This window comes from Argentina silus (assembly GCF_951799395.1).
Source record: "Argentina silus genome assembly, chromosome: 20".
Lineage (NCBI taxonomy): Eukaryota > Metazoa > Chordata > Actinopteri > Argentiniformes > Argentinidae > Argentina > Argentina silus.
The window spans coordinates 15,931,594-15,957,729 of NC_139674.1; the positions used below are offsets into that span (position 1 = coordinate 15,931,594).

A 26,136-nucleotide genomic window follows, 5' to 3' on the forward strand; every position below is an offset into this window, starting at 1 on the left:
GGTGTCGTATTGGGAGCTGTAACGAAATTTGATACAAATATTTCTCTAATTGGAATTTGAACACGGGATAGCTATTTGCATGCCGCAAGTTAGGAAGTCAAGAGCTTGCTATCAAACTAGCCTAGTCGCCTGTTCTGGTCGCTCATAGTAGCAGCCTGCTATCTTTCCCGTTGTTCGGGACAACTACCCGGCCACGTCCCCTCCGCCCATCCCGGCCCCTGAACCTCTATAATGGCCGCAGGCGCCGCAAGGAAACGGACGCTACCCGGCATCGAAGATCTCTGCGATGGTGCGATCGCCTCGTCGAAACAAACCAAGGATGGCCGCGGCGAAAAGAAACACACGGCCGCCTTGATCCTTGCAAGAGGGGGAAGCAAAGGTATCCCCCTGAAGAATATCAAAATGCTAGCCGGGGTCCCGCTCATTGGATGGGTGTTGAGAGCCGCCGTGGACTCCGAGATGTTTGACAGGTAAACTGCGTTTGTTAATGGTTTAATTCAATGTAATACAGCCCAGTGTACAGTTGCTGGACTATGCCCGATATGATTTCAGTTTATCAAGGATTGTGTGCAAAGTACACTGATTCACCACTAGGGTCTTGTTATGATGCTCGCTATTGGTCAGTTAAGGATGATATTGGGGTTAATGGAATAAGATAAATGTATGATGGCTGACAATCCAATATATTTGGATATATATGCATATCCAATATCCTCTCAATGATTAACTGTTTGTTGTTTTAAAAAGATAACCCCAAAATGTAAAGATGTATGCACACCAGTGGAGGTAGGGATCAGGGGAAGGGCTCAGTGTAATGCGAGGAATGGTATCAAATGCGCGGGCATTCCATGCGTTACAATGAGCCTGTCCTCTGATTTCTACCTCCACCAGCCTCCCCTCATGCATACTGCCCTGTGAGTCACTTTGGATAAACGTGTCTGCTAAAGATTATAGTAGTAACATATGTTATAACAAGTTGACCCTCTCCTTCCCTGCCCCCACCCCCCCTCCCCAGCGTGTGGGTGTCCACGGACCATGACGAGATTGAGAAGGTGGCGAAGGTGTGGGGGGCCAAAGTGCATCGCAGGAGCGCAGCGGTGTCCAAAGATTCGTCCAGCTCCATAGAGACCATCCAGGAGTTTGCCAGACTCAACCCAGGTAAAGGTCACTGCTACGCAGGTGACGCTGACGCTGACGGCTCTTATCGGTTAACTCATTTACTGCCAACAATGAGTCAATGGTGATGCTTCATTTTATAGCCAATCAAAGTGTTGTTGCTGGGTTAGATACCACATAGAACACTTGGAACACTCCAGGTGGTGAGTGTTCCGGAATTCTTTGGCAGTTGGTGTGTTAACCGGATTCTTACCTGTTGGCACGCTGCTCCTAGCAACCGTGTGACCTGCCTTGGCATCAGAAACCACGCCCACAACTATTGTTTATGGTCATGTGTTTGCTTTCTGGAAATATGTTGAACAACAGGTTTACCCACATCACAGATGTACCCATACACACACCAACCCACTGGCACGGAAGTGAGCTGAGGCAATGTGATATCAAAAACTCATCTTTGGGAATGCTCTTATTCTGTATTACAAAAGTGTGTGTGTGTGTGATATCAAAAACTCAGCTTTGGGAATGCTCTTATTCTGTATTACAATTGTGTGTGTGTGTGTGTGTGTGTGTGTGTGATATCAAAAACTCATCTTTGGGAATGCTCTTATTCTGTATTACAACAATGTGTGTGTGTGTGTGTGTGTGTGTGTGTATGTGTCCTTACTCTGTCTCTTGTTCCCCTCCTCCAGACATTGATGTGATCTGTAACATCCAGGCCACGTCCCCCTGCCTGCACCCCCACCACCTGAAGCAGGCCCTGGAGATGATCACCCATCAGGACTTCCAGTCTGTCTTCGCCGTGGTCCGCCGACATCACTTCCGCTGGCAGGAGGTCAAGAAAGGAGGTAAACCAAACAAATCGTGTTTTATTTCAGTTAGTTATCAGTCAATCACTATTACGGGTGTGCAGGTATTTTCTATCATTTAATTCAGTTATTATTTTTTTGTATTATAGTTTTTTTACCTTTTTATTTAACCAGGAAAAGTCTACTATGACACAAAGTCTCTTTTGCGAGGGAGACCTGGCCAAGAAAGCAGCAGTAGTCAATATAACATGAAAACATCAACTTCAAAACATCAAAACTTGTGCTGATGCAATCAGCACAAGAACATGATCCGGCCTACAGAAAACATTTACACTCCTCCTGAATAGAGTTTTGCAGCAGAGTTTTAAATTAATTTAGGGGCACTAGTACATCTAGGTGAAGCATACCTTGCAGACTATTCCATGCCCCTGGTGCACACTGTGAAAAGGCAGTCTTGTCTAACTTGGTAACGGCCCTGGGGATTAATCTGTTGTGCCAGTCGTATAATGCTAATGACAACGATCTCTGACCTAGAACAGGGAAAATCCCCTCCAGCCACCAGGGGCTCCTGTGTCTCTCCTGTAGGTAACTACACACACAGTGAACACACACCTGGTTCCTCGGGTCTAGATTAGAGAGGCAGAGTAGCAGGACTGCTGTACCCTGAGGGCTGGGGCCACCTGTCCTTGTGATGCAGCCGCCTGTCACTTTCACCAGGTCTACACCTGAAGGTCTACACCTGAACAATGTACCTGGAAATCCTCCCTGAGGACATCCTCCGTTTCCACTGTTCTATGACTACAAAGCAGCTATGCCTTTATTGAAACTGTGTGCGTGTGCGTGTGCGTGTGTGTGTGTGGCAACATGCCATATTGACTTCCACAAGGTCTTGAGGCACGTAACATCCGATCACCTCATACCATCAATGTTTAAAACTACCCCTCATAAACTATCAGTGTTTAAAACTATGTTGTGTAACTATGTACAGTGTAGGAACACTAATAGATTATTCTCTGAGAATGAAAAGCGCTTTATAAATGTAATAAGTTATTTGTTATTGTCATCCAAGTGTTGTGCCTGTATGTAGCATGTTCTATCCATGTTCTAGCGCCCCCAGCAGAACATGGCCTGTCATTGTCGGGAGTGTTTTTGTGAAGTTTTTTTTTTTTCACTTGACCTCTCTAACCCTCAGAGGACTAGTACTACCATCATCAGGTCAATAACTCGTGGGCCCTTTCACCACCATTCCATGCATTACAATGAACCCGTCCACCGATTTCTGCCTCCCCTGGTTTGAGGCAGCATGCCAAATTGACTGTGTTCTCCCCCCCCTTCCTCCCCCCTCCTCCTCCTCCCCCAGCTGGTGTGCCTACCAAGGCGCTGAACCTGGACCCGACCAGCAGGCCCAGAAGGCAGGACTGGAACGGGGAGCTGTGTGAGAACGGATCCTTCTACTTCGCCACCAGAGACCTGATCGAGAAGGGACTCATCCAGGTAGCCGGGGCGCCTGGGAAACCTGCAGACTGGCATCACTGGTCAACACTTAAAACCGAGGCTTAACTCACCAACTGCCAAAGAATTCCGGAACACACACCTCCTAGAGTGTTCCAAGTGTTTTATGTGGTATCTACCTAGCAACAACACTGTCATTGGCTACAAAATGAAGCATCATCATTTATGCATTTTTGGTGAATAAAGTCACCCCTGGCACTCCTAGAATGAGTGAAAGTTTCCTTCAATTATGAAGAAGAGTTCTTACAATTATCTCTTCACTCAAGAAGCAAAGTTTCCTTAATTGTGTTCGTTCGAGAAAACTCTTATTAAATGAATAGATAATTGATAGAAACAATAATATTTTTGGGTTTTTAGCATGGACCAGTAATGGTAGCTAATTTGAAGGTTTATTGGTTCAAGACTCCTCAGGTTTGAGTGCAGAGATTTCAACAACTGTTCAATAAGCTGTGAAATCACCACCTTAACCCAAAGGATGTGTGTGTTGAATGGACACTGAAGACACACCCTGAGGGATATAGCCGCCTCACCTAGCCTCACCTAGCCTCACCTAGCCTCACCTAGCCTCACCTAGCCTCTCTTCTGTTTGCCTTTGTTTTGTATGCTAAACACTGACAATAGCCCGGAGGCACTAGCATTTAGCATTTACATTTCAAATCTGCATTTTCACCTCAGCGCTATCTAAAGCACTGTGCATATAAATGATGTAAATAAATGGATGGATGCCTGCGTCTTGACTCGGGGGGGAAGCCTGAAGGTGTGAACATTTAACACTTCACAGTAGCTATTGAAATGCCCCATTGACTGTGTGTGTGTGTCTCTCTCTCTCTCTCCCCCTCCCTCCCCAGGGGGGCAAGGTGGCCTACTACGAGATGCTGCCTGAGTACAGTGTGGACATTGATGTGGACATCGACTGGCCCGTGGCGGAGCAGAGGGTGTTGAGGTACGCTACAGTGAAGCAGGAAAGAGACACTGAGTTCACTCATCACTTCCTCTCTCTCTCTCTCCCCCTCCCTCTCCCTCTCCCCCTCCCTCTCCCTCTTCCTCTCTCCCTCCCTCCTCTGAAGGGCCAGATTGAACACAACTCCTGCTCACTCATGAATGTGAATCTTGATGTTGTGTAAGACAAATACGTCTGTATACTAATATTTTTCTCTCTCCCTCTCCCTCTCTCTCTCCCCCTCCCTCTCTCTCTCTCTCCCCCCCTCTCTCTCTCTCTCCCTCTCTCTCTCCCCCCCTCTCTCCCCAGGTTTGGTTATTTTGGCAAGGACAAGCCAGAGGTGGTGAGGCTGCTGTTGTGTCACGTGTCAGGTTGTTTGACGGACGGCCAGGTGCTCATCTCCGTCTCTGGGGAGGAGATGGTGTCTGTGAACACCAGGGACACCATGGGCATACGCATGCTGCAGAGAGAGGGAGTGGAGGTGAGGGGAACACAGGGACACCATGGGCATACGCATGCTGCAGAGAGAGGGAGTGGAGGTGAGGGGAACACAGGGACACCATGGGCATACGCATGCTGCAGAGAGAGGGAGTGGAGGTGAGGGGAACACAGGGACCTATTCCATCTCGTTGTTCATGTTGTGAACTCCCAAATATGGAAAACAAGGAGGCGCATGACCAGACAGTGTATATACCCCAACTGAAACAGTTCTCAAACAGAGAACTCAAAGAAGGCGGACAATTGACCCGGATGAATAATAAAATACCACGGGACATTTTTAGATCTATAAATCTATAAATTCTCTTTTTAAATTAAAGTAGCCTGTTTTCATTAAATAAAACAAAAGCTAAGAAATGATACTATTCATTCCGTATCAAACACGATACCATTCCTCATTCTGTTCCATGCATTACCATGGGGCTGTTCTCCGATTTCTACCTCCACCAGTCTCACCTGCTTCTGTTCCAATTCCACCTAGCTGCCGTTAGGCAGACAAAGTTTTGATTGAGTTCTGTCCTCAAAACGTCCTCAACTTGAACGAGGCGTAGCAGAGATGTGGACTCAACACTAACAATGAACTAGTAGCATCAACACCTCACCTGTACAACCTGGACACCTGCATTCCTGTGGCTGGCGTCAGGAGCAATACAAATAGATATTGATTAAACTGGCATGGTTGCACATCCACCACACCCAACAGGACGCACCGTCCTCACTGGCATGGTTGCACATCCACCACACCCAACAGGACGCACCGTCCTCACTGGCATGGTTGCACATCCACCACACCCAACAGGACGCACCGTCCTCACTGGCATTGATTGAACAGTAGCCGAGACTTTTTTTGCCCAGTCACCCCCCAAATATACCCCAACTATATTTTATCTACGAGGTACTTTATTTCCATGTATCGGTGTGTCCTGGTGAGTGTCCATCCAGAGCAGGATGTCGGTTGGTGATGTTTTTAGAACTGTCAGGTCGATCGCTCCATCAAGGCTCCGCCCTGAAAATACATAAAGAACAGTTTCCTCTGACTGTCAATAACAACAATGTAACTGGGATGTTACAGCCTTCGCTTTCCAAACATACTATGTCTAAAAAAAAAACAACACCAAGAATTGTTTTATTTCTCATTAGCATAAAACCACCATGATGAATATGTATTAACAACACTGGAGGGCCAAGGGTGAACAGGGATGAATAAACATGAAATTAAACACAAGAAAAATAAAGGAAAATATTTGTTTGTTCATTATAAAACCATCATAATGAAGATGACTGGAGGCCCAAGAACAGAAAACTGAACAAGACAAATAAAGGAAAATGTTTTTTTAGTTGTTTTTTGGGGGGTTTTATTAGTATGAAACCATCACAATGAAGATGCGTCAACAACACTGGAGGGCCAAGAAAACAGAAAACTAAACAAGAAAAATATAAATTAAAAAGAAAGGGAAATTATTTTCAACGTTCCTGTCTTGTGTGTCTTTTCCTCCAGGTGGTTCTGATCTGGTCCAGCGAGGACCCCATCACCAAGGCCCTGGGGGAGAAGCTGTCTCAGAGAACAGGCTGCAAGGCCAGGCAGCTGGGCCCGGAGCTGCAGGGGGACGTGGAGGGGATGATGGAGGACCGGGGGCTGGTCTGGAAGGAGGTGGCCTATATGGGTAAGAGAGACGCCACATGGACTTGAAGAATTGGAAATAAAACAATGAAGAATAGAGGACGGGTTAATAGTAGAACCACATTTATTGCTCAGTAGAACTTCAGACGGTTACGGACGTGTACCGAGTTCACTTCATCAAGTGGTCTCTATGTAAATCTAATAGCTGATGAAACAATGGCCCCTGGTGTGAGCATTGATTACTGTGTCTTATGACTGTTGGATAGATGATTCACTTACTTAAATAAATGTATTTGTTGTAAGTCGCTTTGGATAAAGGCGCCTGCTAAATGTCAAATGTAAATGTAAACAACAGACTGTGTCTTTTGTGACAACAACACAACCCTGACATCTCTCTCTCTCTCTCTCTCTCTCCTTCTCTCTCTCTCTCTCTCTCTCTCTCCATCTCTCTCTCTCTCTCTCTCTCCCAGGTAACGATGCGCTTGACGTGGACTGTCTGAACCTGGCTGGGCTGAGCGCAGTACCCAGAGACGCCCCAGTGGTGGCGCTCAACGCTGCCAAATACTCGTGCCACTGTGCAGGGGGCCGGGGGGCTGTCAGGGAGTTTGCTGAACACATCCTGCTCCTGAAGAAGAAGGCCAAGGCCCAGATGGAACAAGACCGCATCAACAGAGATGCATTCTAATGTCACAGAGGGGTGCATTCTAGTTCCCTACTGACACAAATGCATTCTGATGTCACAGAGAACTATTCTGAACTTCCAAATCGATGCATTCTAGTTCTAGATTGGAAGAGACACGGTACATTCTAAAATTAGAGAGTTGAATTGTGAACTTAGAGATTCGTTCTAATTTCAAATATTCTAAACTAAACAGGTGTAGAAATGGTCTGAACTGGAATAAATGTGTTCTGTACTGGTGGTGGTGGTTCACTGGTGGTGGTGGTGGTTCACTGGTGGTGGTGGTGGTTCACTGGTGGTGGTGGTGGTTCACTGGTGGTGGTGGTGGTTCACTGGTGGTGGTGGTTCACTGGTGGTGGTGGTTCACTGGTGGTGGTGGTTCCTTCTGAACACTAAAGCCAAAGACAAACTCTTGACAGATGTGTAATTGTTCTGGTGGGGTTGAGAAGGAAGCATTCATTCACTTTTATGCACTTATCACAGGCTAAAGAAGTATCTGTTTTTACTTGTTGTCAAACTGACATTTTATTTTTGTTTTGTTTGGTCAAATACACCCGGTACCTTGTTTTAATGTGTCTTATTTGTTTAAATGATGGACAAAGGAAGCCTTTTATTTTCTTGAAGTTTTGATTTGTCTTTGTCATTACATTTTAATTTCTGACCTTGATTTGGGTTTTTGAATGTAGTAGTTTTTATTTTATTTTTATTTAATCTTTATTTTAGCTGGGAGTTCCATTGAGACCAAGGTCTCTTTTACCAGGGAGCCCAGCATACACACAGTTTACAATAATATATAAATACACACACTATTACAACACAATTGATTTATTTAATTTAAAAAATAAATGAAGAAATGTAATATTCTCACCAACCGTCTTCATTATTTTGGGCAGGTGTGAATCCTGTCATGTTGTGTCAGCATCGTAACAGAGCAAGGGAGAATCAAGTCCATTAGATTCCTTATGCCCTATCCTCGCTTCCTTCACTAAAGTGTGTGTGTGTGTGTGTGTGTGTGTGTGTGTGTGTGTGTGTGTGTCAGAAACACACTGCGGATCCTCCAAAGCATTTTGAGAAGGATGCGAGGAAATACTTATGAGACACACGTACCAGTGTGATTCTGTTCAGAGACATGCACGTACACTTTTCACCACCTGAGGGCAGCCTAGCTCCTTGTATTGAACTATGGCGGAACGACGGGGCTGATATCATCCCAGTAAGTGTCGACCCGAACGAAACAACCTGTCCAACACCAGCTCATGGTGAGTATGTAAAGTACCAGTGAGTTTTATGAGTTTATTATCTTGTTAACTCTTGGTTACATAAGGAATGTCCCTACTGGTGCGTCTCCGTCACATGAAATAAGTTAGTAAGATAAGGGTGCGTGAATTACATGAACATTTACACATTACCTCTTACCTCTCCCTTGTCTCTGCCCCCCATCGCCTGACATCTCACATTCCTCTCCTCTCTCCTCTCCTCTTCATCCCTCTCCTCCCCCTCTCCTCTCTCCTCCTCTCCTCTTCATCCTTCACCTCCCCCTCTCCTACCCGACCTGCCTCGCCCTACCTCGGCCTCACCCAGAAACGGACTGGCCATGACTGTGACAACCTGTCAATGCCATTGTATATAGTCATTCCATTGTATATAGTCATTCCATTGTATATAGTCATTCCATTGTGTACATTGCTTACATTGCTGTTTATATTCCATTTATTTTAAATTTATTGTTGCACTCCTCTGTGGCACTGTCACTTTTGCATTTCACTGCATACTTGTATGCATGTGACAAATAAAGAATCTTGAATCTTGAATCTTGAAGATAGCAGTCAAATCAATGGGACCACAATATCACAATATTATGAAATACATGAATTTTACTATTGGTCCACTATCTGCGTATCACTCCATTTTGTAGGAATGATGACACTCATTGCTCAGCGTTTTTGAGCGTCCAAAGGTAATCATTGGCAAAGTGCACAATCTGGGACATGGCACTCATTATCAGCACGTCCATGTCATTATCCGGCTCAATCTCCTCACTGTAGTTCTTCACCGGCAGGATGCAGTTCATTGGGAGGCCCAGCTCATTTTTGCACATTTCCATCTGACAGACACAGGAGTCAAAGACTGGATCAGCCTCACGTTACAACAAAGACTACTGTAACATTTGTAACCAGCGATATTGTATATTTACTGTAAAACAAGACATACCTTCTTTTTAATTTCCTTGCTCCAGTAGATATCTTTCAGATTTCTGTTCACCAGCTCACAAGCCTCGTCTGGGAAGGTCAGGACAACAACCTGAGGGATATCTGTAGAGATTGAATGGAGGGGAGAACATGGGTAACACAGAACCATAGTGTCATAGTGTAGATTAGAGTGATCTACAGCAAAACGCTGCTTGGTATTGTACACAGTGGGTCAACGCTGCCTGGTACTGTACACAGTGGGTCAACCAATCTATAAAATGTACACATCAAGTCATCTGCTGCAGTTGTTTATATCCACTATTGACCTGGTTTGTCAGAGTCTTATGGAGAAGTTGTTGGCCATTTTCTGTAAAAGTTAGTAAGTACTGTTTGCATGCAAAACACAACATGCCGCGAAATAGTTTTTTTGTTTAGTAATGAGTATGAAAATTTGCAAAAATATGTACTGAAAGATGATATAAATCATTATGGGTATGTGCAATCAAGTAGAAGTAAATTACAATTAATTGGTAAAAGAAACAAAAAATGATTCACAGGTTGTTAACTACGGCGAGTAGTTAAGTATAAGTATCAGTGAGATGAGGATAGAAATGCTCACTTACCCAGTGTACTTACAGCCGCCCTGACTTCCATCATTTGCTTGAAGACTGTATTATCCATCTGGGAGAATGTGTTTGCTGGGACAACAGTCACCAGACAATGAGCTTTGTCACCTAACTTGGGCTCCTTGTTGTACCTTGGGTCACCACCTGTTAACGGGTATTTTGGAATGAACTGGGCCAGAAAAAGAGATCATGTGTCAGATGAGACTGTACATGTGTCAGATGAGACTGTACATGTGTCAGACAGATGAGACTGTACATGTGTCAGATGAGACTGTACATGTGTCAGATGAGACTGTACATGTGTCAGATGAGACTGTACATGTGTCAGACAGATGAGACTGTACATGTGTCAGATGAGACTGTACATGTGTCAGATGAGACTGTACATGTGTCAGACAGATGAGACTGTACATGTGTCAGATGAGACTGTACATGTGTCAGATGAGACTGTACATGTGTCAGATGAGAATACTGCATTTGTTATTCAACTAGGCACTTAGAAAGAATTGTTCTCTGTTGGTGAATTGAGAGCAGGACTTAAATGTTCTTATCTCACCAAGTCTTTGTGTTCTCTTATGTGTGATCTGTTTTACCTCATAGCCCTCTGGTATGTGACCGTTTACAGCACTGATGATGTCCTTGATGTCCACACCTATGTTCTTTGGCTCCAGACCCATGACATCATTGAATACAAAGGGCAAACGTGAAACTCCGTCTTTTATGTAAAATGTTTTGTACTAAAATGAAAAAAGCAAAACTTGGATTAGGCTGTATTGTTTTAGGGGATATTTGTCCATATTATCTCTCTGTATTTGTATACATTGACTTAGATAGTTGGAAATGAGAGAGGGATACAGACAGGATGGGCAGAGTAGAAGAGGAAGGCTGGGTCTTGAACCCACAACCTACAGGGTGAGGGTATGGGATATGTGCCAGACCTTTAGGCTAGCGGGGCACACTGTTTTAGTGAATGTTGACTGTTATATTTCTGCCAGCTGTGCCCATGAACTGCATATCAAACTACGGTATGCCATTGTGTGCCAGAGCTACAGTACCAGTCAAAAGTTTGGACACACCTTCTCATTCAATGGTTTTTCTTTATTTTTTATTATTTTCTACATTGTAGATTAATATTGAAGACATCGGAACTCTGAAGGAACACATATGGAATTATGTAGTAAACAAAAAAGTGTTAAACAAACCAGAATATGTTTTATATTTTAGATTCTTCAAAGTAGCCACCTTTTGCTTTGATGACAGCTTTGCACACTCTTGGCAAGGTGTGTCCAAACCTTTGACTGGTACTGTGTGTCTCATCCTTTGACATTTGTTCATGCTCATTGAATTAGTGATGGTATTTCAAATTCATAACTACTCACTTTCCTGGTGAAGCTTGTCCCTGCATGACTGGCTACCAAGGCATTAGATGTTACACGCCCTTGGAAGACATTATTGAGGGAGTTGATGAAGCTGGACTTCCCAGCACCAATTGGTCCAAGTAGCAGGATTCTGAGATGACCCACGTCCGGATCATTCAGGTCAAAGTGTCTCAGGTCCTTTTCCTTCTGCTTTCTGGTCTCTTTGCTGTCAGATGCAATGAAAAGTCACTCTACTTCCGCACATAATGGAAAACATGTTATACCTAGTGTCCTGTTTTTCCTGACCATGTGACCTGACAAGGAAAAACCCTGGGACCTAGTAATACCATGCACCATAGGCTACTATATGCTGCTATATGCTGCTATAGGCTACTATATGCTGCTATAGGCTACTATATGCTGCTATATGCTGCTATATGCTGCTATATGCTACTATATGCTGCTATATGCTGCTATAGGCTACTATATGCTGCTATATGCTGCTATATGCTGCTATATGCTACTATATGCTGCTATATGCTACTATATGCTGCTATATGCTGCTCTATGCTTTAGTAAAAGCAACAAAGAGACCGTTTAGCAATGTGAATGCCCTCAAAAGTTTATTTTCATTGAGAAATTATAAGGAAATCAACGTGTTAAGATTAGATTAGATTAGATTAGATTCAACTTTATTGTCATTGTGCAGAGTACAAGTACAGAGACAACGAAATGCAGTTTAACCAGAAGTGCAAAAAAAGCAGAAAGTGCAGTGTGAGCAGTATATACAGGTAGTGCAGTATATGAGCAGTCTAGTAGTGCAGTACAGTAGTGCAGTATAGTATAAGTATATCTGTGTATATCTGTGTAAGTATATATAAGTATATATAAGTATATCTGTGTATATCTGTGTAAGTATATATAAGTATATATAAGTATATCTGTGCAGTATGCATCTGTCCCAGTGGTGTGCTGCTGAAACCACCAAACACTACAATGCCACATAAAACTAAGCTTCTAAACGTCACGTAGATAAATTATTCTGTGTGCTTATTTTTTCGAAAGCAAAATGTTTTTTTGTGTAGTCTATGTGGTGGGTCAGCTAATTTGCCATTACACCATTCACAGATTGTGGCTTTAAATTAATTAAAGGCCTTGGTTTCCCCCTTGAGTTGTCTTGTGAAGGGAATGTGCTTCTGCCATGAGAAAGGTATTTAGCTTGACAAGGTCATTCATTTTTGTAATGAAGTTCAAATAAATATGAATATCACATACAGTACTACATATATATATATATACATACTACAGTACTACATATATATATATATACATACTACAGTACTGTAGTAACTCAAACAGAATGTGAACTATTTGCCCTCACCATCTTTGTCAGTCACTACTTACAACAGTACTTACCTCCAATCCATAGGTCTCCATTCTTCGACAAATTCTGTATGAGACACAAGGAATATATTAACATGCTAGATTTTGCCTCCCTGGCACCCAAATACCGTACAGAATGTCACATGATGTACACACAAATGTTGTCTCTTACTTGGTGATGCTGCTACTGTTGACTGTGAACTGCCCATGACTTGAGAAGTAAAAAGGAGTAAATATGTTATGTAGCAGCTGTAACAGTAATCCCACATAAATGTGTCAGGTGTGAGTTCTTCAATGAGAGCTATTTTTCTGAAGGAATCAAATGTGTACAATAGATCCATTAAATGATGGTTTATACTTTCATGTGACATAACTTTAAGGGAATACTACACTAAGTCTGTCTGTTAATGGTCTGTTACTGATCTGTCTGTTACTGGTCTGTTACTGGTCTGTTACTGGTCTGTAGAATGGTTGCTTGATGTTATGTGCATCGTCTTGACCAACCAGGTAGGACTATGTTGCAGAGAGTTGTTGCCGATGCTGGTTTGCAAAACTGACCAAGAAGCGCAAAGCACTTGATGTACTGAACTGGTCAGTCTGTTACTGGTCAGTCTGTTACTGGTCAGTCTGTTGCTGGTCAGTCTGTTGCTGGTCTGTTACTGGTCTGTTACTGGTCAGTCTGTTACTGGTCAGCAATTTGCCTTGACTTTCCATTTCTGTAAAAATGCAGTAAATAAAGACAGTGAATAACTCCTGATTGGATAAACAAACAAACATACAGTATATGTGCATTCAAACAGAATGTATTCCACTTCTGCAGTATTTGTCAAGAAATAATCTATTTTTTTTTTCAAACTTTTCACCTGCAATAAGGCTAACCAAATAACTGGCTTTATAACTTTGTCAAAAGCAAATACTGTCACTAAATATTTACCCTAACTGTAAAACAACACATTTACTGTGTATCTCTGAAATGGAAGAATTCAAAACAATTGCTTTTGTTTAATTATTGTCACTTCTCAAGTGTACTATACATTTTAAAATGTCATGATTTGCAGCTCTTATCATTTGACATGTTTCTGGATTAGATCATTTTTTTTACTGTATGCAGTATACAAGAGTTGGTAGAAGTCAGACTAATGGTTTCAGAAAGGCATCGGAGACTTACCTTGTTGGTGCTGTTGCTGAACATGAGCTTCAAGTAGGGAAACAGTATGAGGCCTTATATACTGTGGAGGCAAGCCTCCTGGTCTCAATACAGTACTGCAACCATTTCTTGTAAATGGGGCTGTTTACAGGATGAGGTGGACTTAGTACTTAAGACTTATTACTTTCAATAACTTGCTCTAAAGTCCCTTTTAGTTTCTCTGTCTCTCTGTTATAAAGAGCACCAAGGAGATGTTAGTCCTAATACGGCCAATGGGAGGGGAAAAAATAAAGTATTGACGAACTAAATCACAAATTAAATCACTAAATTGTAAACCATTCAGTAGTCAAACAGAAAGGCACCAATGGTGTATTTCCAACACACAGATTATACATGTATAGCTTTCAACCACCACAGATACACATTGTGAATGTGAAAATGCTGCATACTAGTGCAGCTAGTCTTGCGTAGCCACACTGTTACAGGTCAGTCTGTTACTGGTCTGTCTGTTACTGGTCTGTCTGTTACAGGTCAGTCTGTTACTGGTCTGTCTGTTACTGGTCTGTCTGTTACAGGTCATTCTGTTACTGGTCTGTCTGTTACTGGTCTGTCTGTTACAGGTCTGTCTGTTACTGGTCTGTCTGTTACTGGTCAGTCTGTTACTTGTCTGTTACTGGTCTGTCTGTTACTTGTCTGTTACTGGTCTGTCTGTTACTGGTCTGTCTGTTACTGGTCTGTCTGTTACTGGTCAGTCTGTTACTGGTCTGTCTGTTACTGGTCTGTCTGTTCGAAGTCAGTCAGTTATTGGTCTGTTGCTGGTCAGTCTGTTGCTGGTCTGTTACTGGTCAGTCTGTTTCTGTCTGTTACTGGTCAGTTTGTTACTGGTCAGTCTGTTGCTGGTCAGTTTGTTACTGGTCAGTCTGTTACTTGTCTGTTACTGGTCTGTCTGTTACTGGTCTGTCTGTTCGAAGTCAGTCTGTTATTGGTCTGTTACTGGTCTGTCTGTTCGAAGTCAGTCAGTTATTGGTCTGTTACTGGTCAGTCTGTTACAGATCAGTTACAGGTCTGTCTGTTACTGGTCAGTCTGTTACTAGTCTGTCTGTTACTGGTCTGTCTGTTACAGGTCAGTCTGTTACTGGTCTGTCTGTTCGAATTCAGTCTGTTACTGGTCAGTCTGTTACTTGTCAGTCTGTTACTTGTGAGTCTGTTACAGGTCAGTCTGTTACTGGTCAGTCTGTTTTTGTCTGTTACAGGTCTGTCTGTTACTGGTCGGTCTTACTGGTCTGTTACTGGTCTGTCTGTTACTGGTCTGTCTGTTACTGGTCTGTTACTGGTCTGTAGAATGGTTGCTTGATGTTATGTGTGTCGTCTTGTCCAACCAGGTAGGACTATGTTGCAGAGAGTTGATGCCGATGCTGGTTTGCAACACTGGCCAAGAAGCGCAAAGCAGACAGCACGCAAAGAACTGTACCTCAGCAATTTGCCTTGACTTTCCATTACTGTAAAAATGCAGTAAATAAAGACAGTGAATAACTCCTGATTGGATAAACAAACAAACATACAGTATATGTACATTAGAAGAGAATGTCTAAATATTTACCCTAACTGTAAAACAACACATTTACTGTGTATCTCTGAAATGGAAGAATTCAAAACAATTGCTTGTTTAATTATTGTCACTTCTCAAGTGTACTATACATTTTAAAAAGCTCTTATCATTTGACTTGTTTCTGGATTAGATCATTTTTTTACTGTATGCAGTATACAAGAGTTGGTAGAAGTCAGACTAATGGTTTCAGAAAGGCATCGGTTGGTGCTGTTGCTGAACATGAGCTTCAAGTAGGGAAACAGTATGAGGCCTTATATACTGTAGAGGCAAGCCTCCTGGTCTCGATACAGTACTGCAACCATTTCTTGTAAATGGGGCTGTTTACAGGATGAGGTGGACTTAGTACTTAAGACTTAATACTTTCAATGATTTGCTCTAAAATCCCTTTTAGTTTCTCTGTCTCTCTGTTATAAAGAGCACCAAGGAGATGTTAACCCTAAAACTGCCAACAGCGGTCTGGCCAGACCCCAGGTCGTACTTTGAGGGTGTAAAACATGTTTTGTACATTATAAGCTTCCAATACTCTGAATTTGTCAAAAACATGTCCCCAACAATTCCAAATCATTGTACTTGGTGTCAAAGTTTAGTGTTAAGTTTTAAAATTACAATTGTTATGGGTAAGCAAAAAAAGACACAATTAACCCAATACGGCCAATGGGAGGGGAAAAATAAAGTATTGATTAACATTACATTTTAGCATGTACAACTTGTCATGGCACTGCCTGGCACAGATTTGAACCTGTTCTAGATTGGAAGAGACACAGTACATTCTAAAATGACAAAGTTGCATTGTGATGTTAATTCTAATTCCAAATATTCTGATTCTAAACGGGTGTAGAAATGGTCTGAACTGGAATAAATGTGTTCTGTACTGGTGGTGGTGGTTCACTGGTGGTGGTGGTTCACTGGTGGTGGTGGTTCACTGGTGGTGGTGGTTCACTGGTGGTGGTGGTTCACTGGTGGTGGTGGTTCACTGGTGGTGGTGGTTCCTTCTGAGCTCGAACAACACTAAAGCCAAAGACAAACTCTTGACAGATGTGTAATTGTTCTGGTGGGGTTGAGAAGGAAGCATTCATTCACTTTTATGCACTTAGCACAGGCTAAAGAAGTATCTGTTTTTACTTGTTGTCAAACTGACATTTTATTTTTGTTTTGTTTGGTCAAATACACCCGGTACCTTGTTTTAATGTGTCTTATTTGTTTAAATGATGGACAAAGGAAGCCTTTTATTTTCTTGAAGTTTTGATTTGTCTTTGTCATTACATTTTAATTTCTGACCTTGATTAGGGTTTTTGAATGTAGTAGTTTTTATTTTATTTTTATTTAACCTTTTATTTTAGCAGGGAGTTCCATTGAGACCAAGGTCTCTTTTACCAGGGAGCCCAGCATACACACAGTTTACAATAATATATAATACACATACACAATTGATTTACTTAATTTAAAAAAATAAATGGTTGGTTTGACAGTCCTGTAATATTGTATTGTTACTTCATGAAATGCTATGATGTACTACAAAATAAATGAAGAAATTTAATATTCTCACCAACCGTCTTCATTATTTTGGGCAGGTGTGAATCCTGTCATGTTGTCAGCATCGTAACAGAGCAAGGGTGAATCAAGTCTATTAGATTCCTTATGCCCTATCCTCGCTTCCTTCACTAAAGTGTGTGTGTGTGTGTGTGTGTGTGTGTGTGTGTGTGTGTGTGTGTGTCAGAGACACACTACAGATCCTCCAAAGTATTCTGAGAAGGATGCGAGGAAATGCTAATGAGACACCAGTGTGATTCTGTTCGGAGACCATGCATGTACACTTTCCCACCACATGAGGGCAGTAGCTCCTGGTATTGAACTGACGGAAAGACGGAGCTGATACCTTCCTACTAAAGTGTTGACCCAAACTAAACAACCTGTCTGTTAACAACAGCTCATGATGAGGATGGAAAGTACCAGTGAGTTTTATGAATTTAGTATCTTGTTAACTCTTGGTTACATAAGGAATGTCCTTACTGGTGCGTCTGGCCGACCCGATGAAATAAGTTACTTATTACTTACTAAGTAACTTAAGGGTGCGTGAAATACATTAACATCCTCTCCTCTCTCATCCTCGCCCTTCATCCCTCACCTCCCCCTCTCCTACCCGACCTGCCTCGCCCAACCTCGGCCTCACCCAGAAACGGACTGGCCATCTGAAGCACGGTCGATCTGTGGGCCGTGGGCCGGTGGTCGGTGGTCGATCTGTGGGCCGGTGGTCGGTGGTCGATCTGTGGGCTGCGGCACCGGTGAGCGACGCGAGCGACTCCCCGTCGGCTGAAAGTCCAGGGCCGGTTTGTTTTCCCAGTCCGTCCCTGGCCTCACCCCACACCCCGGCCTCTGGCCTCACCCCACACCCCGGCCTCTGGCCTCACCCCACAACCCTGCCCCTGGCTGAGGCTCCAGCACGTGTTCGCCAACCGAACCGGGGACACATTTTGCTCTAAGTGGATTTGGTTTGAAGGACTTAAGGGTTCAATGTATTCCACCCACTTGCATTGAAACACATTATACTTGCCCTGTATCCAGGACTCTTCTGACCGGCTCGTAATGCATGATGGATGAGTGGGAGTTAGAGCAGCTGCGCGTGATGTGGTTGCTGCGGTTCTTTTATTACTCAGCTGATTCTTTTTATCCCACTTTAATAACAGGACAGGACAAAAAAAAACATTTCATCCTGAAAAAGTTCCTTTCATACTGTTTCATGCCGTTTAATTGTATTTTCATTTGATACATTCATACAAAATGAATACAAAAGCAACATGAAAAATCGGCTTAAAATCGCCATCGACGACCAGTCGGAAGCTTTAGAAATGGAATAAACAAGTCGTTTTATTGGTTATTTCGTTTTGGGTTTACAAATTACATAGGAAATTATCCCAAGGTTCACGGAGCGTGACCGACCCGTTCCGTGGTTGTGTCAAAACTGTCTTGCGCCTTAGTGATGTCATAGCGGATGACGTCATAGCGTCGGCAGACTATATATAGAGACGAAACCTGGGATGTCAGTCAGAAAATAACATTTGATGCGCTCACTTGCTCTCTGTGTACTACGGCTACTTGAATGAATTGGAGCTCCCATCATGGAAGACGTTAACAAGGTTTGGACATGTTTTATACCTGAATGCCATCATGCCCTGCAGCTTATTCTGAAGAAGCTTTTTATTAGTGTGATATGTGTCTTAACAACAGACACCTTAGAAACATGTAGAAACAGCTCATCAAAGCCGTGTTAAAACTGTCTTTAGATCAGACCTCGAGGACTACTCTTAACCTTAACAACATTGTCTTTGGTTATTGCAGCCTGGAAGATCATCCCCTGTTCCTGCACCTCCTGTTGAAGAGAAGATGATCCTGGAGAGCATTGACACAGAGACAGTCAGGTAAGACCATTAACCAGTCAGATAAGGCCATTAACCAGTCAGGTAAGGCCATTAACCAGTCAGATAAGGCCATTAACCAGTCAGGTAAGGCCATTAACCAGTCAAGTAAGGCCATTGACCAGTCAGATAAGGCCATTAATCAGTCAGGTAAGGCCATCAACCAATCAGGTAAGGCCATTAACCAGTCAGGTAAAGCCATTAACCAGTCAGGTAAGGCCATCAACCAGTCAGGTAAGGCCATCAATCAGTCAGGTAAGGCCATTAACCAGTCAGGTAAAGCCATTAACCAGTCAGATAAGGCCATTAACCAGTCAGGTAAGGCCATTAACCAGTCAAGTAAGGCCATTGACCAGTCAGGTAAGGCCACTAACCAGTCAGATAAGGCCATTAACCAGTCAGATAAGGCCATTAATCAGTCAGGTAAGGCCATCAACCAATCAGGTAAGGCCATTAACTAGTCAGGTAAGGCCATTAACCAGTCAGGTAAGGCCATTAACCAGTCAGGTAAGGCAATCAACCAATCAGGTAAGGCCATTAACCAGTCAGGGAAGGCCTTTAACCAGTCAGGTAAAGCCATTAACCAGTCAGGTAAGGCCATTAACCAGTCAGGTAAGGCAATCAACCAATCAGGTAAGGCCATTAACCAGTCAGGGAAGGCCTTTAACCAGTCAGCTAAGGCCATTAACCAGTCAGGGAAGGCCTTTAACCAGTCAGCTAAGGCCATTAACCAGTCATGTAAGGCCTTTAACCAGTCAGCTAAGGCCATTAACCAGTCAGGTAAAGCCATCAACCAATCAGGTAAGGCCATCAACCAATCAGGTATGGCCATTAACTAGCCAGGTAAGGCCATTAACCAGTCAGGTAGTTGCAGTATTCAAGACTCCCATTGGATTATGTGTCATTTCATCTATTTGACCCATTTTTGCACATGTTGGAGCCCCTAGAATGAGACTGTGAGATTAAGTTGCTTTTATTTACCTGTCACTCTCCTCTGTTTATGACCATAGCAGCCCGTCCCAGTCTCCTGACCTGCCTGTCTGCAGGGTGGAAGACCTGCCCTCTGAAGCTGGAAATGAGATGGTTAGTTTGTCATGACTTTTACACATGGTATTATTCACCTCATCCCATGAGTGTGATCATTGAACATAATGATGTGGATAGTTGTGTGTTCGTAGAACAATATGCTCTAGCTTGTAGCTTGTGTGTAGCTTATGTATTCACCCATATTGAATTAATTTCTATTAGGAGAAGAGGAATCTCAGCAGTACGATGGGCACTGAAAAGCAGAGATCCAGCAGTGATGGAGATCAGAAGGACTATCATTCACTGATTATCGACTTCCTGCAGAACCTAACTGAGGAGTATGTTCTCTCTCCTTTGGTACCATCAATCCCTCTGGGCAATAGGATCATATTTGAAACTGGATTGATTGACTGTTCATCTTTGTGTAGTATCACTTACAAATCTTACAATCTTGTTTTCAGGCAGTGGATCACGATCCGTGATGGCGACTTTGACCCGGTAAGATTTCTGCTGATATGTAATTCAGAATATCATTACTACTCTGCTTTATGTTACGTAACTCTTTGTTCAGTTGGCACTTGAGAGACGTACATTTAAAACACTGTATCTTCTTTGTGGAATACAGGAGACAAAAGCACAGCTTGCCAACCTGTGTTTGAGGATCTTACAGCTCCTCTCAGAGGCCGTGATGAAGCTCATCCTGCCAGGCCTCTACCAGGTGTTGGGGGTCAAGAGGCATGATGCATCCTCTCCAACGTCAACGAGATCCTTGTCAGCATCAAGCCGGAAAAGCCACAAGGCTGACTCCCACTCTCGAGAGGTTCGGTTCGATGAGGCTGAGGTTCCCAAGAGGAGCGGTAGTGGGAAGTCCTCCACCAGCAGCCGTAGAACAAACAGCATCAGTAAGGAGAACCGTACGATTGGCCGCGGTGGGTGCGATGTGCCCCTGCCTACAAGATGGAGGTAAGTTCACAAATATTCTTCCTTGCAGACTTGTTACTGTGTGCTTATAAAGTGTTTGATGTTGATAGCTATTTAGATGTTTATATGCTACACATAAGTTCCACAAGACTTCTATACATAGTCTGGTAACGCTTTATTTTACAGTCCTACTACCACTCATAATGATTTGATATTTACTATGTATTTACTTGGTAACAATGGGTACTTGGTTATGTTTTAACCAACTTTTAACCAAAATGACAATTGTTAATATTTGTTACAATGAATTACCCAGTAACCAAGTTATTCCTAGGTAAGGGTTAGGGTTAGGGTTAGGGTTAGGTAGTTATACTGTTACCATTATAGTTTCCAAGTAATTCATAATAATAAATTCGATGAATCTAACACTCCCATACCATATAAATCTATCTAAAAAATGTAAGTCTGGACTGTAAGGATTTCTGTGTTATGCTTAAGGACCCCAACCCCTCAGTCTGAGGTGCAGACAGAGCCCCTTAGACTTCTCTCAGGTGTCTCAGAGGACAGCCTCTTCACCTGTCTCCACAACAGCCTGCAGCAGTCACTTACCGACCTTGCCAGGAATTCCGGAAGCTCCTCTCCCAATCTGACCGCTGCCATGATGGCTGGTGTGGCCAAACAAATTGATTCGGTCATATCAGTGGCCATTCAGAGTGGATCATCACGTTACACCTCCCCAGTGACGTCTGCAAGAGAGGAAGACTCACGCTCCCAGACCCCTGAGGAGATGATGAGCGAGATCTCCGCCATCCTGAAGACAATCACCCCCAGAGAGTCTTTGGCTGATGAGGAAACCACCCACTCTGATGAGACAGAAGTGGAGCAAGAGAGCAGGTGTCTAACAGGGCAGGTTATGACCACCATCTCTGGAATAATGGAGGATCAACTTGATGGGAGTGATTGTGATGTGATGGATTCCCTTACTGAGAAGATGACAATTTTGTCATTACATGGTGGTTCTTTTGAAGATCTCGACAAGCTGATGAGCAGATCCAAGAGCAGCCAAAATAGAAGTGAAAATGGTTCCACCTGCAGCCTAAGCAATTCTTCGACCTGTAACTTTTACCTGCAAAAAATGGCAAGTGAGGGATTTAGGAAAAAGGCCACTCACGCAGTGAGTGAATTCCTGGTTAATTCTAACAGTAGCTTAACTAGTGAACAGGTTGCTTCTCCAATTGAGGCCTCCAGTGCTGTTACCAACCAGGAGCGTGCTGATTCTGCAGCGTCTGGAATTGTTGAGGTCTTTATTACGGACATGAAGATCATGGCAGAACCCACAGAGGGAGAGCAGGAAAATGCTAAGACACTCCAGAGAAGGATCTGGTGTGCTTCTGTGAGGTTGTACAACACAATCCATGGCAAAATAAAGGACTTTGCCCATCAGCAGAAAACCAAAATACAGAACATTTCTGGCAAGAAATGTCTAGAGCCATCTGGACATACAACTGAAGAATCAGTGCATCAGTCACACCAGGAAAGGGAAGTGAGTAAGAGTGACCTCCACCTGCCCAGCTGCAGTGCTGAAGTAACCCTACGACGGGGTCTCAGTGAGGACTCTAAACTTCTCTGGGCTCAACCGGACATTGTAGGAAATGAGCCTCTACTGACCAATTCCACCAAAGAGGTCATTTCAACCATCCTAATGACATACGAGGATGAAATGTCAACGGAACAGTGTTTCTCCACTGTGGGACCAAGCAGATCAAATGAGTCACTTGAGGTCACAAAGCTTGTAGGTGGAGTCCTCTCTTGTCTGGGGGACATGTCAAGGTCACCATCGCCAGCAGAAGAATCTCTGCAAGATGATTGTGTGCCAAATTCCCCTCTCAATCCAGATGGCACCACAACATCTAACAAAGATGTTGCATCTTTCCGCTCTCTCTCCACCCAGAGCCTCGAAAAACTTCTTAGTCAGGAGTTTCATTCTAAAGCTGTCCAGGGTGTGAGCGAAGTCCTGTTTGAATCCTCTAGCATGCTGGGGGAAGACTCCCTGCCTGCTGATACTGCCACTGATGTTGTTGAAAGCATCGTGACAGACTTCCGGGAGCTCAGTGAACCCATCGCATCATTGAGTTTGATTGGTGAAACTGGAGCTCAGGTGTCTGAGAAGAGGATCTGGACTGTTGCCCTCAGTATGTACCAGAGTGTGCAGAGCAAAGTGAAGGGGTTTCTCACACAGCGGAGATCCATTCACCAGGACAGGTCAACCAGCCAATGTGATGACTCAATACCTGCCTTCATCAATGACCAGAGCAGTGTCACAGCTGGTGTGGAAGATGCTGCTAGTATGGAGAATACAGACACATTGAGCTGTAGGGCTGCTGACGTCCTGAAGGCACGAGAGCCCTCCCCCCACTCCTCCCACTCAAGGTCCTCCTCAACGGCCAGACGGTCAGAATGGGAGGTCACCTTACCAGGCACTCCTATCCCTGATGAGATGCCAGATCCTGGATGTCCTATTATAAGGCAAACAATTATCCAGGACTCATGTGGCATTGAGGACACGCTGCCAGGTACACTGATGGACAAAATCAGGAAAACTGCCGGGGCAATAGCTGAGAAGGTGGTGCGAAGTGTGAAGCGAACTCGGACGAATGGACCGCCCTCTGTTGCTACGGAGGTAGAGAGCCTGATCTCCACTGGGACCCTCCACGTCTTCAGCAGTGAATATGCAGATGAGGTTAGCCAGCTTATTAGCGATAGCCACAGCACTCCACATGTCCTAACATGGACAGCAGGTAGGAGTGCCTCTGATTCGATTCTGTCAAGACTGCAATGGGGACAGAAGCAATGTGTCGCATCCAGGAAGTTGTCCTCACAGCTTCTCCATATTTTTGCGGAGGAATTGGTTCACCGCTTTGTTAGCGATCTGCAACCAGCATCATCAGGAAAGTCTGATGAAAGAGAGACGGCTGTCTCTGATCTTCGAACCCAGAGGGACCAGAGCACCTCTTCTTGTATGGTCATTCCGATACAAATTCATCAGACAGAGTCAGAAGATGATGACACTGTGTTTTCCAAGGCAATGATAAGGCAAATGATGGATGCGCTGTCAATTGGATCAAGTGAAAGTTTTATCAAAGCTGCAGCCAAACCCTCCCTTGAGTCAGGCACCAGCTTGGCCATAAGCGATATCATTCAAGGAGTGATAGATTTGTTAGAGGACACTAACGGTACAGATGAGATCCTAACCCTATCAAAAAGGGTTTCTCCCCTGTATCGTCATGTGACTCCAGATATCAGCGAACATGGCCCCTCCCCTTCCCAAGTCATGCCAAACTTGGACCAGGATGACTATAGCTGCTTGGTACATTTGCTATGCATCAAACTGCTGACAGACATATTCCCCACCACATCTGAGAGAGATGTAGGTGAGAAGTGCAGAGGCGTCCCAGCGAGGGTCCTCTCAGAGTTCTGTGCAGCATCAGGCCTCCCACAGACTCAGGCCTATCCTCAGGGTCTTAAAATCCATAAGATCCACAGGAATGTGCACAAGGAGCTTGTGCGAGAGTTCGGTAGCGAGGAAGGACTTAAGATGGCGGTGACATCCGAAGATCCAGCAATTGTCAATGTTTTGGTCGCCTCATTGACAAAGGAGCTTCTCGGCGCATGTGGTGCAGCACAGGCAGCCAAGAAACGGAGGAAGAGGAAATTATTCTCTGACATGAAGTCACCTAAAATGTGGTTTACCAACGCAAAGGTATATTACACATACCACAGATCTTTCAAAACGTTCATCGATAACACTGGCTTGTCTTTCATTAATTGATACACAATTACATATTTATATTCATATTTGTGGAGTATTTTAGTTTGTATAATTGCATTGCGTATTGGGCTTGATAAACTGCAACATGTAAGGCATTTCCAGAGGGGTATTATTGCACCTTTTCTCAACATTCAGGGCTCCAAGAAAGTAGGCAACAAGGACTGCAGTCCCCACGAGTCCATGAAGTGCCAACCTCAGAGCCCTTCCCCAACTGTCTACTATACAGGTAAGTAAACCACTGCTCAGTCGAGATTGAAAACATGACCCATGTACTTTGATTAACGATTTTGCACATTCAACTGAATTGACGAGACAAGCTGCACACCTATAGCATCTGCCTTTCATTGCAGAGTCTTTCAAGGTTCAAGGGAGAGATGATCCTGCATCCTCCTCTCCACCCACAGAGAAGAGCCGCAAACCTTCCCTCCTCACCAGGATGAAGAGATCTGCCACCAAAGCCTTCACCAGCCTATTCACATTCCCTGGAAAAAACTAATGATAATCACCACCGATTATACAGAATAAAAAATAATTGCATTCATTTAATTACCATTCTTTATTGCAATTCTTTTCTGACATGATCATTTGTTTTGATTTGGGAGTGTGAAAGAGCAAGTAATTATGGACAATTGTGATTTAACATTGGTAGCCTCCCGATTTTAAATGAAAAATTCAACAAAACAGATGCCCTTTGTACAGTATGATGATTATAGAAATCCCACCATTGGTAATTAAAGAGCTCAATACCCAGCAGAAAAAATCATATACAAACGCATATTAGCTAAATTACAACTAATTTACGATCCAGAAATACTGACGCATATTAGATCAATTGCACCCGAAACAATCCATTAAATACATACATGCACTCATAATATTGATTATTGCGTAATATCAAAACGCGGAAATAATGTGCCGCACATCTGAGCACGCTACCCGAGCCATCTGTGCACCCGAGTCGGATTTATCCCGACACCGGACCTGATCTGTCAGAGCACCGGAAGTGCATACTTGGGTCCGTTCGAATAGCTTCCACTGTGTGATGGCCAATCACATGACCGGGCTACACCAGGATGGGCGGAGCCACCCCACGGGTCACATTGTAAAAATGCAGCATGATTCCTCAAATCACGATCATAATTTCACAAACATTGGTCATATCCTTTCCATAAAAGGGATGCTAGAATTCCACCACTAGTTTTCCTTTAGTAGGGCACATCATGTAGGCCTACTGTTGTCTGTTATCATCCATAGGAAACACTTTAGCATGTGAAAACACTGAATCTCCCAGCCCATTCCTGGATGTGCTTGTCACACGTCACACCGGGTTTGCCGTCGTCACCTTTAAACGGGCAGCGGGCATCATCAGATTCTGTAACACCGAATCTAACGAGCGGTTACCCGGTTGACCGGCTGTCGACCGGGCGAACTAAACGGATGCTCTTACACAGATCCGTGACGCC

At 43.7% G+C, this 26,136-nt stretch overlaps 2 protein-coding genes across 2 annotated transcripts; one reads left to right on the forward strand and one right to left on the reverse strand.

Annotated features, from left to right (window-relative positions):
• cmasa (cytidine monophosphate N-acetylneuraminic acid synthetase a) lies at positions 1–8,039 on the forward strand. The gene is made up of 8 exons (XM_083692424.1): positions 1–470; positions 1,016–1,158; positions 1,806–1,961; positions 3,283–3,416; positions 4,283–4,377; positions 4,684–4,855; positions 6,371–6,536; positions 6,964–8,039. The coding sequence occupies exons 1-8, from the start codon at positions 232–234 to the stop codon at positions 7,176–7,178; spliced, it is 1,320 nt and encodes a 439-aa protein (XP_083548550.1). The 5' UTR covers positions 1–231; the 3' UTR covers positions 7,179–8,039.
• A 969-nt stretch (positions 8,040–9,008) lies between these two features.
• On the reverse strand, positions 9,009–12,781 carry LOC310820600 (interferon-induced protein 44-like). The gene is made up of 6 exons (XM_083692315.1): positions 12,762–12,781; positions 11,367–11,571; positions 10,581–10,724; positions 10,096–10,156; positions 9,384–9,484; positions 9,009–9,276 (listed from the first exon to the last, which is right to left on the reverse strand). The coding sequence occupies exons 1-6, from the start codon at positions 12,770–12,772 to the stop codon at positions 9,100–9,102; spliced, it is 699 nt and encodes a 232-aa protein (XP_083548441.1). The 5' UTR covers positions 12,773–12,781; the 3' UTR covers positions 9,009–9,099.
• Between the last annotated feature and the right edge of the window lie 13,355 nt (positions 12,782–26,136).